Source organism: Colossoma macropomum, unplaced genomic scaffold (assembly GCF_904425465.1).
Source record: "Colossoma macropomum unplaced genomic scaffold, Colossoma_macropomum, whole genome shotgun sequence".
NCBI classification, from domain to species: domain Eukaryota; kingdom Metazoa; phylum Chordata; class Actinopteri; order Characiformes; family Serrasalmidae; genus Colossoma; species Colossoma macropomum.
The window spans coordinates 24,957,606-24,978,063 of record NW_023494802.1 but is presented as its reverse complement, the minus strand read 5'-3'; the positions used below and the strand labels follow the sequence as shown (position 1 = coordinate 24,978,063).

At 37.7% G+C, this 20,458-nt stretch overlaps 1 protein-coding gene and 1 pseudogene across 1 annotated transcript; both read right to left on the bottom strand.

The window, feature by feature from the left end:
- Positions 1-1,091: 1,091 nt before the first annotated feature.
- On the bottom strand, positions 1,092-12,401 carry LOC118822425 (2-epi-5-epi-valiolone synthase-like). Its single transcript, XM_036591476.1, has 6 exons — positions 12,227-12,401; positions 9,070-9,408; positions 8,105-8,399; positions 6,547-6,786; positions 4,580-4,832; positions 1,092-1,731 (listed from the first exon to the last, which is right to left on the bottom strand). Exons 1-6 carry the CDS (start codon positions 12,370-12,372, stop codon positions 1,652-1,654), a joined length of 1,353 nt encoding a protein of 450 aa, XP_036447369.1. The 5' UTR covers positions 12,373-12,401; the 3' UTR covers positions 1,092-1,651.
- Positions 12,402-16,154: 3,753 nt separating this feature from the next.
- Positions 16,155-20,184, bottom strand: LOC118822376 (annotated as a pseudogene).
- Positions 20,185-20,458: the final 274 nt, after the last annotated feature.

Sequence of the window (20,458 nt, the reverse complement as noted above, 5' to 3'; positions counted from 1 at the left end):
GCCTGTTCATAGTGATTTTTGGTTGAATTTCCTTGAAAGAGGTATGCTTGCCCTTCGCTTTTTGAAATTGCATTTACGAAATGCATCTGAAAATTGTATTTTGCCTTTTTAACATTATAAAGCCAGCCTGCGATTTACATATCTAACGAATCAGACTCTGGGATTCAGACAAAAAAGGCCACTATAACGTGGTGAATAGTGCCACGGGTGGAGCTTTGTAAGCGTTTGGTTTAATGATTGATAAGTGCATTTGGTTTTCAGTGTGTTCATTAGCGATGGGTTTTAAACATGTTTCAAACATTAAAGTCTTGAATGGTTTTCACACTGTGTGCAAAGGTTATTTTTGTTGATTAAAATGTTTAGGTGGCTCAGTTTCAAATATTTTATAATATTATTGTGTTGGTGTGTAAATGGTATGTGTGATATACAGATTTTTCTTTTGAGTCATTAGTAGAAACCTAAAAAATGTAAAGTCTGATTCAATTTGCTGAATTGCTTCTTCTTTCAAACTGTCTCTTTTAATGATTCAAACTTACAAATGATTCGCTGATTCGCAAGGCAAATTTATTCTTCTTCATATACACTGAATTATGGCCCAAAGAAGTTGTTCCCAAGGAGGAATTCCAAAATGTTCTCCATTATTAAGTGGTTATGATGTAAACAGAGTCATTCAGAGTGGTTTGGTGTGAAATGCTCTGTTCTAGAGAAACTTGCCGAGACAGAATTGTTCACAGTGGTGGTGATAGGAACCAGACGTCCACCTCTAAAATCTCCCTCACAGTTATTACATGAAATGGTGATGAATGCACTGCCTGATGTCTGAGATTTTGGCCTTAAAATCCATTCACAGTGGAGTGATATATAATATGCAGGATGTTGTGAGGTAAAATAGTCCCAAAGAAAACTTATTATTTCAGATTTGTCCACTATTTTCCCATCAACAACATTCCATACAAAACTCAGAACGTGTAGGTTCACTGGTGGTTTTGGATATTAAATAAAATGTCTAGATTTGTGTTGTAGTCATGGTGACCCCTGGTTGCTATCACCACCACTGTATAGAAATCTGAACCATTTCACACCAAGCCACTCTGAATCACCCTGTTTACACCTCACACACTGAATTATGCAGAAACAAACAAACAAATGAAAAAAAAACTGTGGAAATCTGCATTAATACATTACATTGTGGTATTCTGTTACAGTTTTATTTGGTTCACACAGATACTACAGAAAGTTTACTGGCGTGATTCTTTCAAACAGTGAGTTTTTAGTGAATCAAATGTCAGTTGTTTCACTGATTCACAAGTCAAGTTTAATTGTATTTATCTCCTTCATATAAAAGGATGCTGTTCCTCATACACAATTGTGGTGTTTATGTTGTGATGTCCTGGAAGTTCACATTGCCTAGATTCTCCAAAATCATTCGATTCAGTTGAATTTGTGAATCATTTTGTTTTCATCATTTTTAGTTTATTAAAAGATTCAGTTCAAATGAACCAGATCCGTTCATATGTTGTAAATCTTTACTGTTTTGGATCATGTAGCTCCTTTATTATAGACTAAAAGAGCATTTTAATAAGCTAAATGTAGCATAAACTAATTAATGCATCTATTTATTTATTTATTTTTCAAGTTTCAGGCAGTGGTCTTAATGTCCAGTGCCAAGCTCTTCACACCATTTCTTGAACGCTTGGCACAAGGTGGTGCTATCCGTGTCATTGAAGATTTCTGAAACACAGGACATATTATGGTGATTATGATATACATTACTATCTAATACAGCGCAAATTCAAATATTAATAGTCTCATCAGAGCAGCGTCAATTTATATTACATTAACCTGCAAAAGAATTTATGTTGTCTCACCATCGTCTTCCACCAAATGTGTGTGGTCATTGTTTTGTTTTGTTGAAAACTTTTTTGGTCAATGCACAATTCCGTATGTCTTATTTCATAGTTTTCTTGCCTTCATGAAAATGATAGTGGAAAAAGTAAAAACAAAGAAAACCCTTCAAAATCACTTTAACACCATCAAAATAACTTTAACAGAATCATAATTAGAAAAAACATCAGAATCACTTTATGAGTCACTTTATCAGAATGAGAATCACAATCAGAATCACTTTATCAGAATGAGAATTACAATCAGAATCACTTGATCAAAATCAGAATCACTTTCTGAGAATGAGTCACTTTATCAGAATCACAATCAGAATCACTTTATCAGAATCACAATCAAAATCACTTTATCAGAATCAGAATCGCTTTATCAGAATAAGAATCACAATCAGAATCCCTTGATCAAAATCAGAATCACTTGATCAGAATGAGAATCACCATCAGAATCACTTGATCAAAATCAGAATCACCTTATCAGAACCACTTTTTTAATAAGAATGAGAATAACTCAAGAATCAAAATTAGATTTACTTTGTCAGAATCAGAATACCTTTATAAATATTCAAATCAGAACCACTTTATCAGAATCAGAGTCATGTTTATAATAATCAGACTCAGACTCACTTTATCAGAATCACTTTTTCAGAATGAGAATCACAATCAGAAACAGTTATGATGTGAGGAAAACTCTGCGCAGAGTTAGCCCACGAAAGGCTGCTGGACCAGACAACATTCCTGGCAGAGTGCTCAGGGAATGTGCAGACCAGCTAGCGGGAGTTCATATTCCAGTGTCTTGCCTCAAAGACTATCGTCCCGTTGCACTCACACCCATTATCATGAAGTGCTTCGAGAGGCTCGTAATGAGGCACATCAAGACCCAGCTGCCTCCTTCACTGGACCCTCTGCAATTTGCATATCGCTCTAACCTCTCTACAGATGACGCCATAGCCACCACTCTTCATCTGGCCCTCACTCATCTTGAGAAAAAGGACACTTATGTTAGAGTGCTGTTCATAGACTTCAGCATTTAACACCATCATCCCTCAGCATCTCATTGGAAAGCTGAGCCTGCTGGGCCTGAACATTTCCCTCTGCAATTGGATCCTGGACTTTCTTACTGAGGGAACATCAGGAGCATCATCTCTAACACCATCACACTGAGCACTGGAGACCCCCGGGGCAGTGTGCTCAGACCACTGCTGTTCACTTTGCTTACTCACGACTGTGTAATGTCAACAACCTACATCTGAATGTGGACAAAACAAAGGAGATGGTTGTTGACTTCAGGAGAGCACAGAGTGACCACTCTCCGCTCACCATCAACAACTCCTCTGTGGAGATCGTTGCAAGCACCAAGTTCCTTGGTGTTCACCTAGCGGAGAACGTCACCTGGACCCTGAACATCACCTGGACCCTGAACACCAGCTTCATAACCAAGAAAGCCCAGCAGCATCTCTATTTCCTGAGGAAGTTAAGGAAAGCTCATCTCCCACCCACCATCCTTGCCACCTTCTACAGAGGCACTACAGAGACCATCCTGAGGAGCTGAATTACTGTCTGGTTTGGGAATTGCACTGCCTCCGACCGCAAGACCCCCCAGTGAATAGTGAGGACAGCTGAAAAGATCATCGGGGTCTCTCTCCCCTCCATCACGGACATTTACACCACACGCTGCATCTGAAAATCCAGTAGAATTGGGTTCACACGAACCTCACACAATCTGTTCTCTCTTCTGCCATCTGGAAGAAGGTACCGCAGCATTCGGGCCCTCACATCTAGAATGTGTAACAGTTTCTTTCCACAAGCCATCAGATTCCTCAACTCCTACGGACCCACACACACATATACACTAACTCACTCCCCACTTCTTGCAGTTCCAAATTATGGAACACTATATAGATATAGTTACTGCATTTCACTGAAACACTTCACTTGATATGACTGTAGATCTGAATACTTGGATTTTTGCACATTTTATTTCCACAACAATATCTGACTTTGCACATTTTACTTCACTTTGACAATGTTAGCTGCTGGAATTACTGTATCAACCAAATACTGTATACTGTATATTGCTGCTCTAGTTGCTAGCTCAATGACTGCTATGCTCATATATGCTAGACTATCTGCTAAGCTACTAATATCTCATAGTATGTTACATCCTCCTTTGCACAACTCCACATACTCTCAGTACCGTGTACTGCCTGTGTTCTGTTTTGTATTTATTGTAAGTTTTTCATATTTGTTCATTGTACTGTATTGTCTCGCATTTGTGTTCCACCATGGTTCTGGAGGAATGTTGTTCGTTTCACTGTGTACTTGTATATAGCTGGAATGACAATAAAGCCTGACTTGACTTGACTTGACTTTATCAGAATCAGAATCACTCTGTGAGAATCAGAATCACTTCATCAGAATCACTCTGTGAGAATCGGAATCACTTCATCAGAATCACTTTATCAGAATCATAATTATGTACATAATAATCAGACTCAGAATCACTTTATCACAATCCGAATCACTTTATCAGAATCAGAATCATGACAGGTAGACTTGTATGTATGTGAATGATTTTCAGATTTTGTGGCTCGAGCTAATCAATCTTTGCTTCATATTTTTCTCTATTCATCTAAAATGTGGAAAATAAAAAGGTCCAAACTGGTGCATTTTCGACCCACCTGCTGTGCCTAGTCCTGTAGGCAGAGGCATCCTCATCTTCCCACCGGAGTGTTTGAGCCGTTCACTGAGAGATTTCTGCACCAGATCCAGAGAGCACTGCTGATGCCAGACAGGAAGCTCCAGATGTTTCATACAGGAAATTATGCGCTTCACTTCTTCTTCTGTTAAAAAGCCTCGCTCTTGAGCCACGTACAGCATAAAGGCCATGTCTATGTTCACTGCTTCTCCATGCAGCAGCTCAGGCAGCACCGTCTGCAGCACAGACACAAAAGCCTTATCAAAGCTGTGATGAGTCCCAAGTCTCTGAGGTTTCAGTCTTAATCGAGTCTCTAGAGTTAGAGTCTGAGTCGAGTCCCTGAGTTGCGAGTTCAAGCCAAGTATCGAGTCTCCGGGGTCTGAGTCCAAGTCAGCTCTTGAGTCAATGGGATGAAAGTCCGATTTAAGTGAGTCAAGTCTCAAAGCTCTGAGGTGTGAGTCTGAGTTAAGCCTTGAGTCTTTGTGATGCAAGTACGCAGTCTCTAATGCTAACCATACACTAGAAGCCTTTGAAAAGACTTTTGAAAGACTAAGGTCTGACACCCTCTCACATCTAAAGACAGTGTCACGTTTTTTAGTCACAGAATATGATTTTGCAAAGACTAGGAATCTTGCAACTAGATTTTTGAGATTATTCTCCATAATGCACCTGGTGGAAATTTACAAGCAGATAAACACTTTTCCTTCAACTCTGTAGGGGTACAGATGGGAAGATACGTTGGCTGGGTGTGTAAAGATCTGGGGCTCAGAGCAGTTCACTATAGAACTGTATACTCTGGCAGATCATCACCCCAGAATCTTTTAATTAACCTGAAAAATGTGCAGCTACTTTTTAAATTTGATATAAAGATTTACACATCGACACAACATGCAGTGATTCAGCATTGTCGATCGGGTGTCATGAACTAAACCATAAGAAACAAACAAACAAAATAAGAAACTAGTGTAACAGAAAACAGAAAAAAATAGAAAACAATTGATGATTCTTCAATAATGGTATTCTTAAAGTCCTCTGCACATTTCCTTACATGTTTCCGGCTCAGTGAACCTGAAATATTAAAACAGACAGTTTACATTTTAAGTTAATATGATTATTGTATTGAATTGCCATTTTTTACAGAGATTTGACTGACTTAAGACCACCATCTTGACCACCTTTACCAAACGATCGAGATGACGCATGTGTAAGGCCGGCATAAGGTGCGAGTCTGAACTGAGTATTGAGTCTTTGAGATTATAAGTCGAGCCTTGAGTCTCTGAGGTGTGAGTTTGAGTCTCAAGTGTCTGAGGTGCTAGACTGAGTAGAGTCTCGAGTCTTTGAGATGTGAGTCTGAGTCGAGTCTTAAGTGTCTAATGTGTGAATCTGAGTCAAGTCTCGGGTCTCTGTGGTGCAAGTCTGAGTAAAGTCTCTAATCTACGAGATTTGAGTCTGAGTTAAGTCTTGAGTCTCTGAGGTGTGAGTCCCAGTCGAGTCTCAAGTCTCTGAGGTGTGAGTCTGAGTGGAGTCTCGAGTCTCTGAGGTTCGAGTCTGAGTTGAGTCTTGAGGCTCTGTGGTGCGAGATTGAGTTGAGTCTTGAGTGTCTGTGGTGTGAGTCTAAGATGAGTTTCGAGTCTCTGAGGTTTTTTTGTAACAGAAAAAAATGTAGTCTGAAGGACAGACCTGAAGCGCTACATGCAGTAAAGGTGCTGTATAAAGACGATAAAATCTGTTTAGAATTTGTCTTGGCTGTGATGTCACAACTATGAACACATTTACACATGACTGCACATTCAGCCAAGTACATAAGGGTAAGAGGGGGAAACAGAGTAAATCTGATCTTTTTTTGCCAAATTACCTCTTTAAGCATTAGCCTTTATAAAAACATAGATTTCATCAGGTGGGTTTAACCTAACCTGACATCTTTACACAACTTAAACACATTCTTCTCACCATTTCCAGCTCAGGGCTGATCAAATGGCCAAAGTCCACCAGACGGTCCAGGTCGTCCTCCCACAGGTTTGGGGCCAGTTCCTCCAGCATGGTCACTATAGCAACCTTGGTGGCCAACGAGGCGGCATCTGTGTAGCCACGCCCTTCAGTGACACTGGAAGACTGGAAGGCGAAGTCCAGTAAACTCCGCCCCTCCATCTCCAGAAGCTCAAACAGACCCTTATGTTTCATCAGAGCCATCTAGAACACAGAGAGGACTTATTTGTAGAACTTATTAATAAAGGCAATGCACTCATATCCTGAAGTCTGTAAACTCTTAACTGCACAAATGTGGGTCTACAAATCAATTCTTATTTAACAGCAACTACTATAACTATATTAATGTAGATATAGAATTATATCTATTTTAGCAAATATAAACTGCACCAAATGACTCTAACTCCAAAGGTCTGTAAGTGGGTCATATGTGAGACAGTTTTAATTTAAATACAGAACAATTCATAGCAGATAGTGAATAATAATAATAATAATAATAACAACAACAACAACAACAATAATAATAATAATACTACTACTAATAATAATAACAATAATAATAATAATTCTTTAGTGATATAACATTTTAGGTTTTAGCAACAAAAGTTCAAAGTGCTCTACACAGGAATATCAGTAAAACAATGGAAAGCTAAAATATTGTGGTCTAATAACAACCCAATATCAAACAATAGGAGAAAATGAGGCTCAATAACTCATTAAAGTTACTATTTCTTAGTAGATACTGAAAAATACAAAGTAGATACTGAATAAATTATAGTAGATGCAGAATAATTTCTAGTACATACTAAATAATTTATAGTGCATACTGAATAATTTATAGTGCATACTGGATAATTCACTGCAGATGCAAAAACTGAACTGTACATACCAAATAATAAGTAGTTACTGAATAATTCATAATATGTACTGAATAATTAATTGTAGATTCTGATTAATGCAAAGAAACCACTGAATACTTTATAGTAGGTACTGAACAATTCATAGTAAACAGTGAATAATTCATAGTAGATATTGAATAATTCATAATGGATATAGAATAATTCATAGTAGATACTGAATAATTTATAGTGGTTATTGAATAATTCATAGTAGTTACTGAATAAATCATAGTAGATACTAAATAATTCTTAGTAGATACTGAAAAATTCATATTAGATACTGAATAATTCATAGTAAGTATTGAATAATTCATAGTAGGCACTGAAGAATTCTTAGTAGGTACTGAATAATTTATAGTAGATGCTGAATAATTCATAGTGGTTGCTGAATAATTCATAGTAGATGCTGAATACTTTATAGTGAGTACTGAAAGACTGATGGTAAATGTTTAACTGTATATGTAATTAATTGAGTAAATATGTAATTAATTGCATCATTACATAACTGTTATTTGTTAACCGCAATTATGTCAATTAAATGTAAAACAATATTTAAAATTATAACTAAATATCTAAGGTTTTAGGAACTAACCGTTTTTGTGGTCCAGTCCATGCAGTGGTACCTTTAACATTTCGGCCATTCCGTTTGAAATATGTCGGCGTGGAACGGTCCTTAAGAAGCTCCTGTCCAAGAACGCAGCTGTAGGTGGCGTATAAGAGCCTAGCTTATTTTTACAGCTGCAGAAGTTGACCCCAGTCTTGGCCCCAACGCTGGCATCAATGTATGACAGTAGTGTGGTGGGGACGCGGATGTAGGGGGTCCTCCTGCGGTACAGTGAGGCGGCCAGTCCAACGATGTCCAAACACACACCTCCACCAATCGCAATGATCGGCTCTGAGCGCCTGTCAATGCCAAACCTGTGACAGGATAATAAAACAGTAGTCATGCAAATATGAATCTACAGGCAACACTTCAGCTTACAGCAGTTTAGCCCCACCCATTCAGCCTGCAGCATCTTAGCTCCACCTGTTTCACAGTTCCAAAGGATCTACATATTCACAAGAAGTAGCTGAATTTTGTTTTTCCCCCCAGTCCTTACGATTTCAGTCTTTTCTGCAGACTACTTTTTGAATGATGCACAATACAGGGCAGCCAGTCAAAACTGAAGCAATTTGCATATATCGGTGTTACTGGAACAGTAAAAGGTCTCTTTTATCTTAGGGGATAAAAAGAGGTTGGAAAATGGTCATGTAAAAATGAATTTACTTGGCTCATCAAAGCCAACTTGTTTTTCATTTTATTGTTTTGCACCTATTTTCATAGGTTGCAGTTTTTAAGCTAGGACACAAACATACATATTAACAACCATCTAGGATTCTTTTGCAATGGTCTAGCAACAACCTAGCAACCACTTGGGATAAAACAGCAATACCTTAACAACCACCTGGGATTTAATAACAACATAGAGTTTGTTCACAAACTTTCTTCATCTAGTTTTGACTGCTTTTGAAACATAAAGCCACACAAACATTGTAAGCGTTCTTCAAGAAAAAAGAAAAAAAAAGGAAAAAAGGTTCAGTGTGTTACCTGTGGACTTCCTCCAGGATTTTGGTGACAAGCATCATATTCTTGTTCTCCTCTGTGGTGGGCAGAGGGAGGATTTTATACACAACTTTCCATGATTCAAAGTACTGAACCACCTGGGCTCCATAGAGGTCATTAACGGTTTCATCAATGACCACAAACCTCCTCAGTAGATTGGTACTTCGCTTAAGGGCTTGGACTTCTTCAGGGTCAGCTATGTGCCCGAAGAGTAAAGTGTCGTTATTTGCATCCAGAAGGTTCTCACACTCCACAATTCTGTAGGTGAAGACGACCGGACTGACCACTGTCCAGGTAACACAATGTCCAGTAGAGGATTCATAGCTAAGGGTCCAAAACAAAGTTGAATGCCAATCATATTAGGCCTCAAAAGTTGTAAGCCAATCATATCAAACTTTGTTAGTTGTAAGCCAATCATATCAGACCTTGTTAGTTGTAAGCCAATCATATCAGACCTTGTAAGTTGTAAGTAAATCATATCAGACCTCCTAAATTGTCAGCTAATCATATAACATCTCGTAAGTTGTAAGCCAATCATATCAGACCACGTGAGTTGTAAGCCAATCATGTCAGACCTCGTAAGTTGTAAGCCAATCATATCAGACCTTGAAGGATGTAAGCCAATCATATCAGACATTGTAAGTTGCAAGCCAATCATATCAGACCTTGAAAGTTGTAAGCCAATCATATCAGACTTTGTAAGTTGTAAGCCAATAATATCAGACCTCGTAAGATGTAAGCCAATCATATCAGACCTCCTAAGTTGTAGGCCAATCATATTAGACCTTGAAAGTTGTAAGCCAATCATATTAGACCAAGTAAGTTGTAAGCCAATCATGTCAGACCTCGTAAAGTGTCAGCCAATCATATAAGATCTCGTAAGTTGTAAGCCAATTATATCAGACCTCGTAGGTTTAGACAAGTCATGTCGGACCTTGTAAGTTGCAAGCCAATCATACCGGACCTCGAAAGTTGTAAGCCAATCATACCGGACCTCGAAAGTTGTAAGGCAATCACATCAGACCTCGTAAGTTGTAAGCCAATCATATCAGACCACTTAAGAAGTAAGCCAATCATATCAGACCAAGTAAGTTGTAAGCCAATCATATCAGATCTTGTGAAATGTAAGCCAATCATATCAGACCTTGTAAGTTGTAAGCCAATCATGTCAGACCTTGTAAGTTGTAAGCCATTCATATTAGCCCGTGTAAGTTGTAAGCCAATCATATCAGATCTTGTAAACTGTAAGCCAATTATATCAGACCTTGTAAGTTGTAAGCCAATCATTTCAGACCTTAGAAGTTGTAAGCCAATTATATCAGACCTTGTAAGATGTAAGCCAGTCATATCAGACCTCGTAAGTTGTAAGCCAATCATATCAGACCTCGTAAGTTGTAAGCCAATCATATCAGACTCTTTTAATTTGTAATCATATTAGACCTTGTAGGTTGTAAGCCAATTGTATCAGACCTCATAAGTTGTAAGCCAATCATATCTGCTAATCACTCTGCAAGGTAACACCATTCAGCAACCTCTGAAGTTGTGACAGGATTTTAACTAAAATCTTATTTATTTTCCTAAAATATAGATTAGGCCTCATTTAAAATATACCAGAATTTAATGATAAGTAAATGTAAAACAAATATATAAAGAGTCGCTCTGTAAAAATCCAAAAGGCCGGATTTATTTAATTTCCAGTCAAAACAGTGATTAAGTATAAGTTATTAATATTTTTGTGTCAAAAAAAGGAGAAAGCTTACATTTAACAAAAAATGACACAGAAGCCTCAATCTAATGCCAGCTGTGTGCTCAGTGTGTCTCTCTTTACCTGTATTACAGCTTTCATTCTTTACAGGAGACTCACTTTCAGTTTCTTAAAGCAATCTGCAGACTTTTGCACAGAACTGCACGTGAATAAATGTCTTATATCACAAGATTTCAGAATAAATTCTTGACATCTCATATTTGCTTTACATTTTCAGGAAGTAAAGAAATTGGCCAGTAGGTAGAGTGCAAAATTTTAGGCATGTGGCTTCTTTAGTTTTTAAGATACAAGGCTTCAGAAAGTGGGCATGATCAAAGTGATCATTTTTTTACTACAAATGCCTGATGCATGAACTTTTCAGGGACTATTCCTTGGTCTAAGATGTGTTAATAGTAGTAGTAGTAATAATAATAATAATAATAATAATAATAATAAGGATAAAGACTGATTGACTGCTGGAAAGCCATAAAAATATAGTTTTTGTGCTTTGGACCAACTGGCTCTCAAGATCTCCACTGAGACCTTTAAAATTTTGGTATTTATTTTACAGAGTACTCTTTAGACGTGTCTTTTAGTAATAAATGTATTTTGCATGATAAATGCCACCTGTTCAACATCACTTCACACCTGTGTTTCAAATCTGTATTAGGCAGCAGCTACAATAAAATCTTTACCTTCAGACAGAACACAATTTAATTAGCAAATGTGGTGTCTTGATTCAAACTAGTTATGAAAACGCCAAATTTCCTTCATTTACAAAAGACTCATTACATACTGTACAATCACAGAACTACAAGGTTATTATTATTATTATTATTATTATTATTATTACTGTTGCAAAGTTAATAGAAGTGGTGAGATCTGAGACTTGGTGTATTTCAAGCTTGTTTAAAACTCCTCTATAAAAAAAACATGTACACATGTGTGAGTGCTGACTGTAAGGTCAGATCTTTAAATAGAAAAGAATTTCAGCTACACATACATACACATACACATATAGACACACATACACATATACATACATCTCTACTGCTACTACCTACAGGAGATGACTATTACACTTGAAAAACAGACTACAGTTTATTGTATTATAATAACAATAATAAAAATAATAATACCTTTATAAATTCTTTTTAATTTTTTTTTTTGTTTTTTGGTCATTGAGAAAATAGATTTGTAAAATTAGAACTTAACAAAAGTTGAAATCAAAAATTGATTTTATATGCTGCAGCAAAAAAGAAATCAGTGGAAAAACAATGCTGTACACCGTTATTTAGTACTAATTTAGTTTTTATACTAATACTTATGTAGTAGGAATACTATTATTTGCAGCACTAGATGCCAAAAAAATAATTATAAATAAGTGGGTTTTCTCACATTTTGGCATCTGACCGGTGTCCCTCTCCATGTCCTTGTTCACAGTGTCCAATCTGTCGACTCCATGTGTCTTTAACTTTGATTAAACAGTATTCAGTAGCGTTTGAGTTACTGATGGTAAGTTTGGGCTCCTCTGTGAAGGACATGATCCTCCAGAGTTCAGGCAGAAATATTAACACCCCTTACAGTATACTGTACTCTTCAGCACAGGGTGGGGTGGGAAGGCTCTAGGGGCTTTAACAGGGGCGCCCCCAACAGGCCATGGTCCCCTGTTGGCCCCATAACAGCATTTTATTACACAAGACTGAATATTCTTCACTGCCAGATCTTTTTCTTTTGTGCTATTTGGACTCAGGTCTGCCCTGTGCCAAAAAAAAATCTACTCTGTCCAGTGTCCAGGACAGCTGAGAAGATCATCAAGTGTCTTTACACCTTCTAACACAAAAGCTACAAGCCACCAGCACCATGGACGACCCCTCCCACCCCTCTTCACCCGCCTGCTACCTAGCAGAAGGTACCGGAGCACCTGTTCCACCACCTCCAGACCCTGCAACAGCTTCTCCTCCAAAACGGTCACATTATTGAACACACTGTTTGCACTAGTTCCTTCATCACTAACATGCTGCTTGATGTCAAACCATGCATATAAATGCAAGTGTGTATATACACTCACTGAGCACTTTATTAGGAACACTATGTTCTGCACTCACTGTCCATCTTATCAGCTCCAGTGACCATATAGTTTCACTTTGTAGTTCTACAGTTACAGACTGTAGTCCATCTGTTTCTCTCCATACTTGTATGTTACCCTGTTCTTCAATGGTCAGGACTGCAACAGTGTTTTAGGGCCACTGTAAAAAATATAAAAAATAGTAGACTTCGAGAATAAAGTCAACGTTTTGCGATAAAAAGTCCTACTATATGATAATTTCAAATTTTAAAAAGTATCAAATATGTTTGATAATATCGGAGGGCCTCTGATCACTTCAGAGTTCGATGGGAGGGCAAAAGATTAGCTCGTTTCTTTTTTCACGCTACCAGATCATCCGCGCCATCAGTCGCTTGCGATCAAGCTCCTGGCTTGGAAAATCGCTTTAGATTGTGAAAATTTGTCGCAAGGGGCAAATAGGGATTAAAATCTGGCAAAAATCGTGTAGTGTAGGCCCATCCTTAGACACTCCTACCTTGTTGGTCCACCTCGTAGATGTAAAGTCAGACATGATAGCTCATCTGCTGCTGCACAGTTTGTGTTGGTCATCCTCTAGTCCTTCATCAGTGGTCACAGGACACTGTTGGCTGGATGTTTTTGTTTGGTGGACTATTCTCAGTCCAGCAGTGACAAAAACTTCAAAACTTTAAAAACTTCAACTCTAGTGTAACTTGAAGGGCAGGGCAAAGACGGTTTTCAATGATACGGCCCCTTTAATACAGTCTCTTACAGCAATACGAGAAAGCAGTTTGCATTAAAACCATTTTAAAACGTCACAAGTCCCCAAACTTTCTAGCGTCCACACGGAAGAGACTCCAGTTACCTTATAACTAGTCCTGCCAGAAGGAAAATACTACTGAATGTTTATTTCTGAATGTAACCTAATACAGTGTTGACTGCCAGAATGCTTTTCCAAAACTAGTGTCTGAATATGCAATTAAAATACTGAGTGTCCTCACGTGGATCTTTTAGTAATTTTTAGCAATAATTTCAGCATCGTAGCAATCAGGTTTCGTGCAGAGAGACCGTGTGACACCCATGTGTGATTGCATGTACTTAAAATGGGACTTTAGCCAAACATCACTGTAGCATAACCTGGTAATTCCCTTTTAAATGACTTCTAACTCTGCTTTTCTGAGCATGCAGCAGTGCGGAAACGATTTAAAGTGACCGATTACCCAGCCCAACCCGTCCACTGTTCCCAATTGATCAGAAGGTTGTTCCTGATTGGTCAGAAGGTCCCTGAGTGGTCAGAAGGCTGTTCCTAATTGGTCCAAGGGCTGGTCCTGCTTGATCAGAAGGCTATTCCTGATTGGTTAGTAGGCTGTCCCTGATTGGTCAGAAGGTCCCTGATTGGTCAGAAGAACCAAACCCTGATTGGTCAGAGGGCTTTCACCCATTGAGCAGAGGGCTGTCACAGATTAATTAGAAGGCTGTCCCTGATTGGTCAGAAGGTCCCTAACTGGTCAGAAGACTGTCCCTGATTGGTAAGAAGAACTCTGAGTGGTCAGATGGCTATCCCTAAATGGTCAGAAGGTCTCTAGTTCCTCACAAGGCTGTTCCTGGTTTTTCTAATATTTTAAAATATTGCTATGTTGGTGTGTAAATTATATGTGTGATAAGATTTTTCTTTTGAGCCATTAGTAGAAACCTAATAAATGTGAAGTCTGATTCAATTTGCTAAATTGATTCTTTCAAACTGTCTCTTTCAAACTTACAAATTATTCACTGATGCACAAGGCTAATTTATTGTCTTTCATATACACTGAATTACAGCTCAAAGATGTTGTTTCTAAGGCAGGACAAGTTTATTTCTATTGCACCTTTCATATACAGTGGTCATTCAAAGTGCTTTACAAAAGATGAAATAAACAGGTAATTAAAATTACAATTTAAAAAAATTAACAAGTTAAAGGACTCTAGAAATTCGAAATACACATGTAGGTTCAGTGGTGGTTTTGGATAGTAAATAAAATGTATATATTTGTGTTGTAGTCATGGCAACCCCTGGTTCCTATCACCATCACTGTCAAGAAATCTGAACCATTTCACACCAAACCGCTCTGAATCAAATGTCAATTGATTCGTTGATTCTTAAGTCAAGTTTAAATGTGTTTATCTCCATTATATTAAAGGACTTTCAATTCAAGTGGTTCCTCATACACTAGTGTGGTGTTTACGTTGTGATGTTCTAGGACTCCACATTGCTTAGACTCTTCAAAAACATTTGATTCAGTTGAACTTGTGAATCATTTTGACTTGTTTATTGAAAGTTTGCATGTTGTACATGGTTAGTGTGTTGGATCTTGTAACTCTTGTATTATATTTATGGACTAAGAGAGCATTTTAACAAGTTAAGCATAGTAAAATGCATTAATGCCTCTGGTCTAAGTTTAGAGATGTTCTATGTTGAGTCTACGTATTTATTTATTTAGTTTCAAGTAGTTGTTTTCATTTCCAGTGCCAAGTTCTTCACACCATTTCTTGAATGCTTGACATAGGGTGGCATTATCCGTGTCATTGAAGATTTCTGAAACAGAAGATGTATTATAGTGATTATAATATACATTACTAGTGGAAGAAAGTAAAAACAAAGAAAACCCTGCAGAATCATTCTAACACAATCACAATATCTTTATCACAAACATAACTAGAATAAGTATCAGAAAAAGAAACATTTTCAGAATCAAAATCACTTCATCAGAATCAAAATCACTTCATCAGAATCAGAATCACTTTATGAGAACTACAATCACTATCAGAAGCAGAATCACTATCAGATCACTTTTCGAGCATTAGAGCAGTATCACTATCCGATTTAGAACAAGTATCAATGTAACAGAATCAGAATTAGTTTATCAGATTCAGAATCACGTCATCTGAGTCACCATCACAATAACCATCAGAATCAGAATCGTTATCAGAATTACATTAGATTCAGAACAAGAAAAAATTATCAGAATCAGAATAATTTGATTAAATTCACAATCACTTTATCAGACCGGAATCAATTAATCACACTCAGAATCACTTTATCAGATTGGAATAAGTTTATCAGAATCAGAATCACTATCAGAATGAAAATCACTTCATCTAAAATCAGAATTGCTTTATCAGAATCAGTATCATGTTATATGCCAGGTAGACTTGTATGTATGTGGATGATTTTCAGGTTTTGTGGCTCAAGATAATTAATGTTTGCTTTATACTTTCATGCTTTCATGCTTCATACGCTTCATACAGAGACATCCTCATCTTCCCACCGGAGAGTTGGAGCCGTTTACTGAGAGATTTCTGCACCAGATCCAGAGAGCACTGCTGATGCCAGACAGGAAGCTCCAGACATTTCATACAGGAAATGATGCGCTTCACTTCTTCTTCTGTTAAAAAGCCTCACTCTTGAGCCACGTACAGCATAAAGGCCATGTCTGTGTTCACTGCTTCTCCATGCAGCAGCTCGGGCAGCACCGTTTGCAGCACAGACACAAAAGCCTCGTTAAAGGTGTGAGCTGACTCAAGTCTCGAGTCTCTGACGTGTGAGTCTTAACTGAGTCTTTGATGTGTGAGTCTTAATCAAGTCTCAATTCTCTGGCATACAAGTTGAAGTCTGATTCTGAGTCAAGCCTCAAGTCTGTGAGGGGCGAGTCTAAGTCAAGTCTTGAGTCTTGAGTCTTGAGTGGTGCGAGTACGCATTGAGACTCTGAGCTGTCTTGAGTCTCGGGTGTGAGTCTGAATTGAGTCTCGAGTCTCTGAGGTATGAGTCTGAGTCGGGTCTCGAGTCTTTAGTGAGTCTTTTGTGATGAATTTTAGTTTGATGAACACATTTACATATGACTGCACATTCAGCCGACTACATTAGGGGTAAGGGGGAAATGGTATAAAAGTTTTAAATGCCTTTATGTTCGAATGTTTTTTGCCAAATTAGCACTTTAAGCATTAGCCTTTATATAAACATAAATTCAGGTGGGTTTAACCTAACCTGACATCTTTACATGACTTAAATACATCCTTCTTACCATTTCCAGCACATGGCTGATTACATGACCGAATTCTGTTATGCAGTCCAGGTCATCATCCCACAGGTTTGGGGCCAGTTCTTCCAGCATGGTCACTATGGCAGTCCTGGTGGCCAACGAGGCGGCGTCTGTGCAGCCATGTCCATCAATGACATCAGATCACTGAAAGGAGAAGTCCAGTAGACTCCGCCCCTCCATCTCCAGAAGCTCAAACAGACCCTTATGTTTTGTCAGAGCCATCTAGAACACAGAGAGCACTGATAGGTTATACCACAGTACATTTAATATCTACTTTCTATGTATTATTTAATAATATAGGCAATGCACTCATATCCTGAAGTCCTTCAACTCTTGAGTGCACGAATGTGGGTCTACACTTCAATTCTTATATAACAGCCACTGTATAGTTATATAAATGTAACTAATTTAACTAATATAAACTGCACAATAACTATAACTTTTATACATTTGATTTAGCCTAGCTGTCTATATGTGGGTTAATTGTGTGAAAGTTTCAAATTAGATACCGAACAATTCATAGTAAGTCGTAGATGATAATAATAATAATAATAATCATAATAATAATAATAATTATAATAATAAAATAAAGCTTTATTATTATTATTATTTATATTATTATTATCATCATTATAATACTTTTGGTTTCAGCAACAAAAGTTCTAAGTGCTCTACTCAGGAACATCAGTAAAACACTAGAAAAATAAAATACCATTGTCTACTAACAACCCAAATACAGACAACTGATAGTAATCCAATGACGTCACAATTGCGCTGCCAAGAACGTGACTGTAGGGGGCGTATAAGAGCCCAGCTTATTTTTACAGCTGCAGAAGTTGACCCCAGTCCTGGCCGCTATGCTGGCATCGATGTAGGACAGCAGATTGGTGGGGACGCGGATGTACGGGGGTCCTCCTGCGGTACAGTGAGACGGCCAATCCGACAATGTCCAAACACACACCTCCACCAATCACAATGATCGGCTCTGAGCGCCTGTCAATACCAAACCTATGATATGATAATAAAGAATACATACATTAAAAAAAATGTCATATAAATTTGAATTTATAGGCATGTATAAAAATATTTCAGACGTATATAAAAGCTTAACTGAAGCACAACATAACTGACAAACTAGAATTAACATAAGATACATAAATTATAAATATACTAAGAATGTTTAAAGGGCTTGTATCATGGAAAATATTACACCTGTAATACCGTCCATATATGGAGACTAAGCTGTAAAATCAATTTGTTTTAAATACAACATGGTTGTGACATCACACAATTACATAATACTACCCATTCAGCCTACACCTTATATAGACTACATTAATTTAGCCCCAGTTCAACATCTTTTCAGCCTACAGCAGTTTAGTGCCGCCCATTGGACCCATGTCAGTTTAGCCCCGCCCATTCGGCCTATGGCAGTTTAGCTCCACCCACTCAACCTGCCCCAGTTTAGAGCCACCCATTCAGCCTACAGCAGTTTAGCCCCACCCATTCAGCCAATGGCAACCACCTGGGATAACACAGCAACACCTTAGCAACCACCTGGTGGCTGATTTCATAGCAACATCTAGTTTGTTCACAAACTTGTTATGACTGCTTATGAAACATAAAGCCACATAAACATCATAAGTGTTCTTCAAGAAAAAAAGAAAGGAAAAAAGGTTCAGTGTGTTACCTGTGGACTTCCTCCAGGGATTTTGTTGACGAGCGGCATATTCTTGTTCTCCTCCATGGTGGGCAGAGGGAGGATTTTATACACCACTTTCCACGATTCAAGGTACTGAACCACCTGGGCTCCATAGAGGTCATTAATGGTTTTATCAATGACCACAAACCTCCTCAGTGGTGTGGTGATTCGCTTGGGAGCTTGGACCTCTTCAGGGTCAGCAATGTGTCCAAACAGTAAAGTGTCATTATTCACATCCAGAAGGTTCTCACACTCCACAATTCTGTAGGTGAAGACAACCGGACTGACCACTGTCCAGGTAAAACAACGCCCAGTAGAGGATTCATAGCTAAAGGTACAAAACATAGCACATATTTTTATTCAGATTTAATAGAAATATCACAAGACTAAAGTTGAATAAATGTAATAATAATAATAATAATATATAATAGTAATCATAATAATATAACTAGATAAAATTCTGCAACAAATTCATGCACATAATACTACTCCTACTATCATTATTATTTTAATATTATTATTGTCATTCTCAAATTTTACTTAAGACAAAATTTAAGACTTACTTTTTAAAGCCTTTATAGACCCTTAAAGTTGTGCGTCATTCTATAGTCCACCTTAATCCGTTCCACCTTAAATAGTGTGTCTGGATGTAATAGGGCATCTAAATGTAAGTGGAATGGAAAAAAAGAATAAGAAGTTAACTTCAGCTTAATCTAATCTCTATCAACTGTACAAGTTACAATCAGCAAACCGGGGCTGTACATCTTAAGGTGGGGCCTCTGGTTTAGCCCCTAATTACTACATATACACACCTGGCTGTATTGTTTAAAGTTTGTCTGAGTTCCCGCCATTTTTTAAATCTCGCGCTGCTGTAAGGCGTATCGTAGCAATGCTGTCAGCGCTTCTCATTGGTCAAGAGTCTGTTTGGGTTCTGGAACCTGACAGACAGGTTGAGGGAGAGCAGAGCTTCGTTCTGTCTTACACAAACCGCCTTGTTTTAACAGCCTAACTTGTATTATTTATCTCCCATAGATTTGCACTTTACAATTCAGGGAAATTCCAATTCCATATTTTACAGTACGGTTAGTAAAACCTAACTGGAGATAACATGCTGTAAAATACGATACAATTCCTAAATTTACATAAGATTTGCTTCTGTAATACTAATCTGGTATATTAAGTCAAAAATATAGAAGTTTCTGTAATGATTTAAGGCGCATTATTTTGTATTATTATTATTATTATTATTATTATTAGTAACAGCAACAGCAAAGAAAGAAACAATGGAAAAAACAATTCTGCACACCAATATGTAGGTCCAATACCAATTTAGTATTTATACTAGTACTTATGTAGTAGGAATAGTAGGAGCACTAGTGTTCTGTTTAAATGATGCCAGCTTAAAAATAATTCTGAATAAGTGGTTTACTCACATTTTGGCGTCTGATCGGTGTCCCTCCCCACGTCCGTGTTCACAGTGTTCAATCTGTCGACTCCATGTGTCTTTAACTTTGATTAAACAGTATTTAATTCAGTGGCGTTAACTGTTAAGAGATGTCTGAGCTAAAGCTTACTAGTTATTAAAAGAGAATTCACGCAAAATTTAATCATTAAAACGTGAACATTATTCTGAGTGGTTTGATGTGCAATGCTCAAGAGAAACACAGTAGTGGTTTCAGGAACTAGAAATCTGAGGAGTTTGAATGTTTAATGAATTGTTTATGATATGCTGTCTGTGCTGTTGTAAGACATTGTTTTACTGTAGTTTTGAGAAGATTTTGGCCTTA

Coding starts and splice junctions, on each gene's coding strand:
- LOC118822425 (XM_036591476.1), bottom strand. CDS start 12,372: ATGTCCTTCACAGAGGAGCCCAAACTTACCATCAGTAACTCAAACGCT. Junction 9,409..12,226: donor CACCGGTCAGATGCCAAAAT/GTGAGAAAACCC, acceptor TTGGACCCTTAG/CTATGAATCCTCTACTGGAC. Junction 4,833..6,546: donor TCAGCCCTGAGCTGGAAATG/GTGAGAAGAATG, acceptor TCTGTGCTGCAG/ACGGTGCTGCCTGAGCTGCT.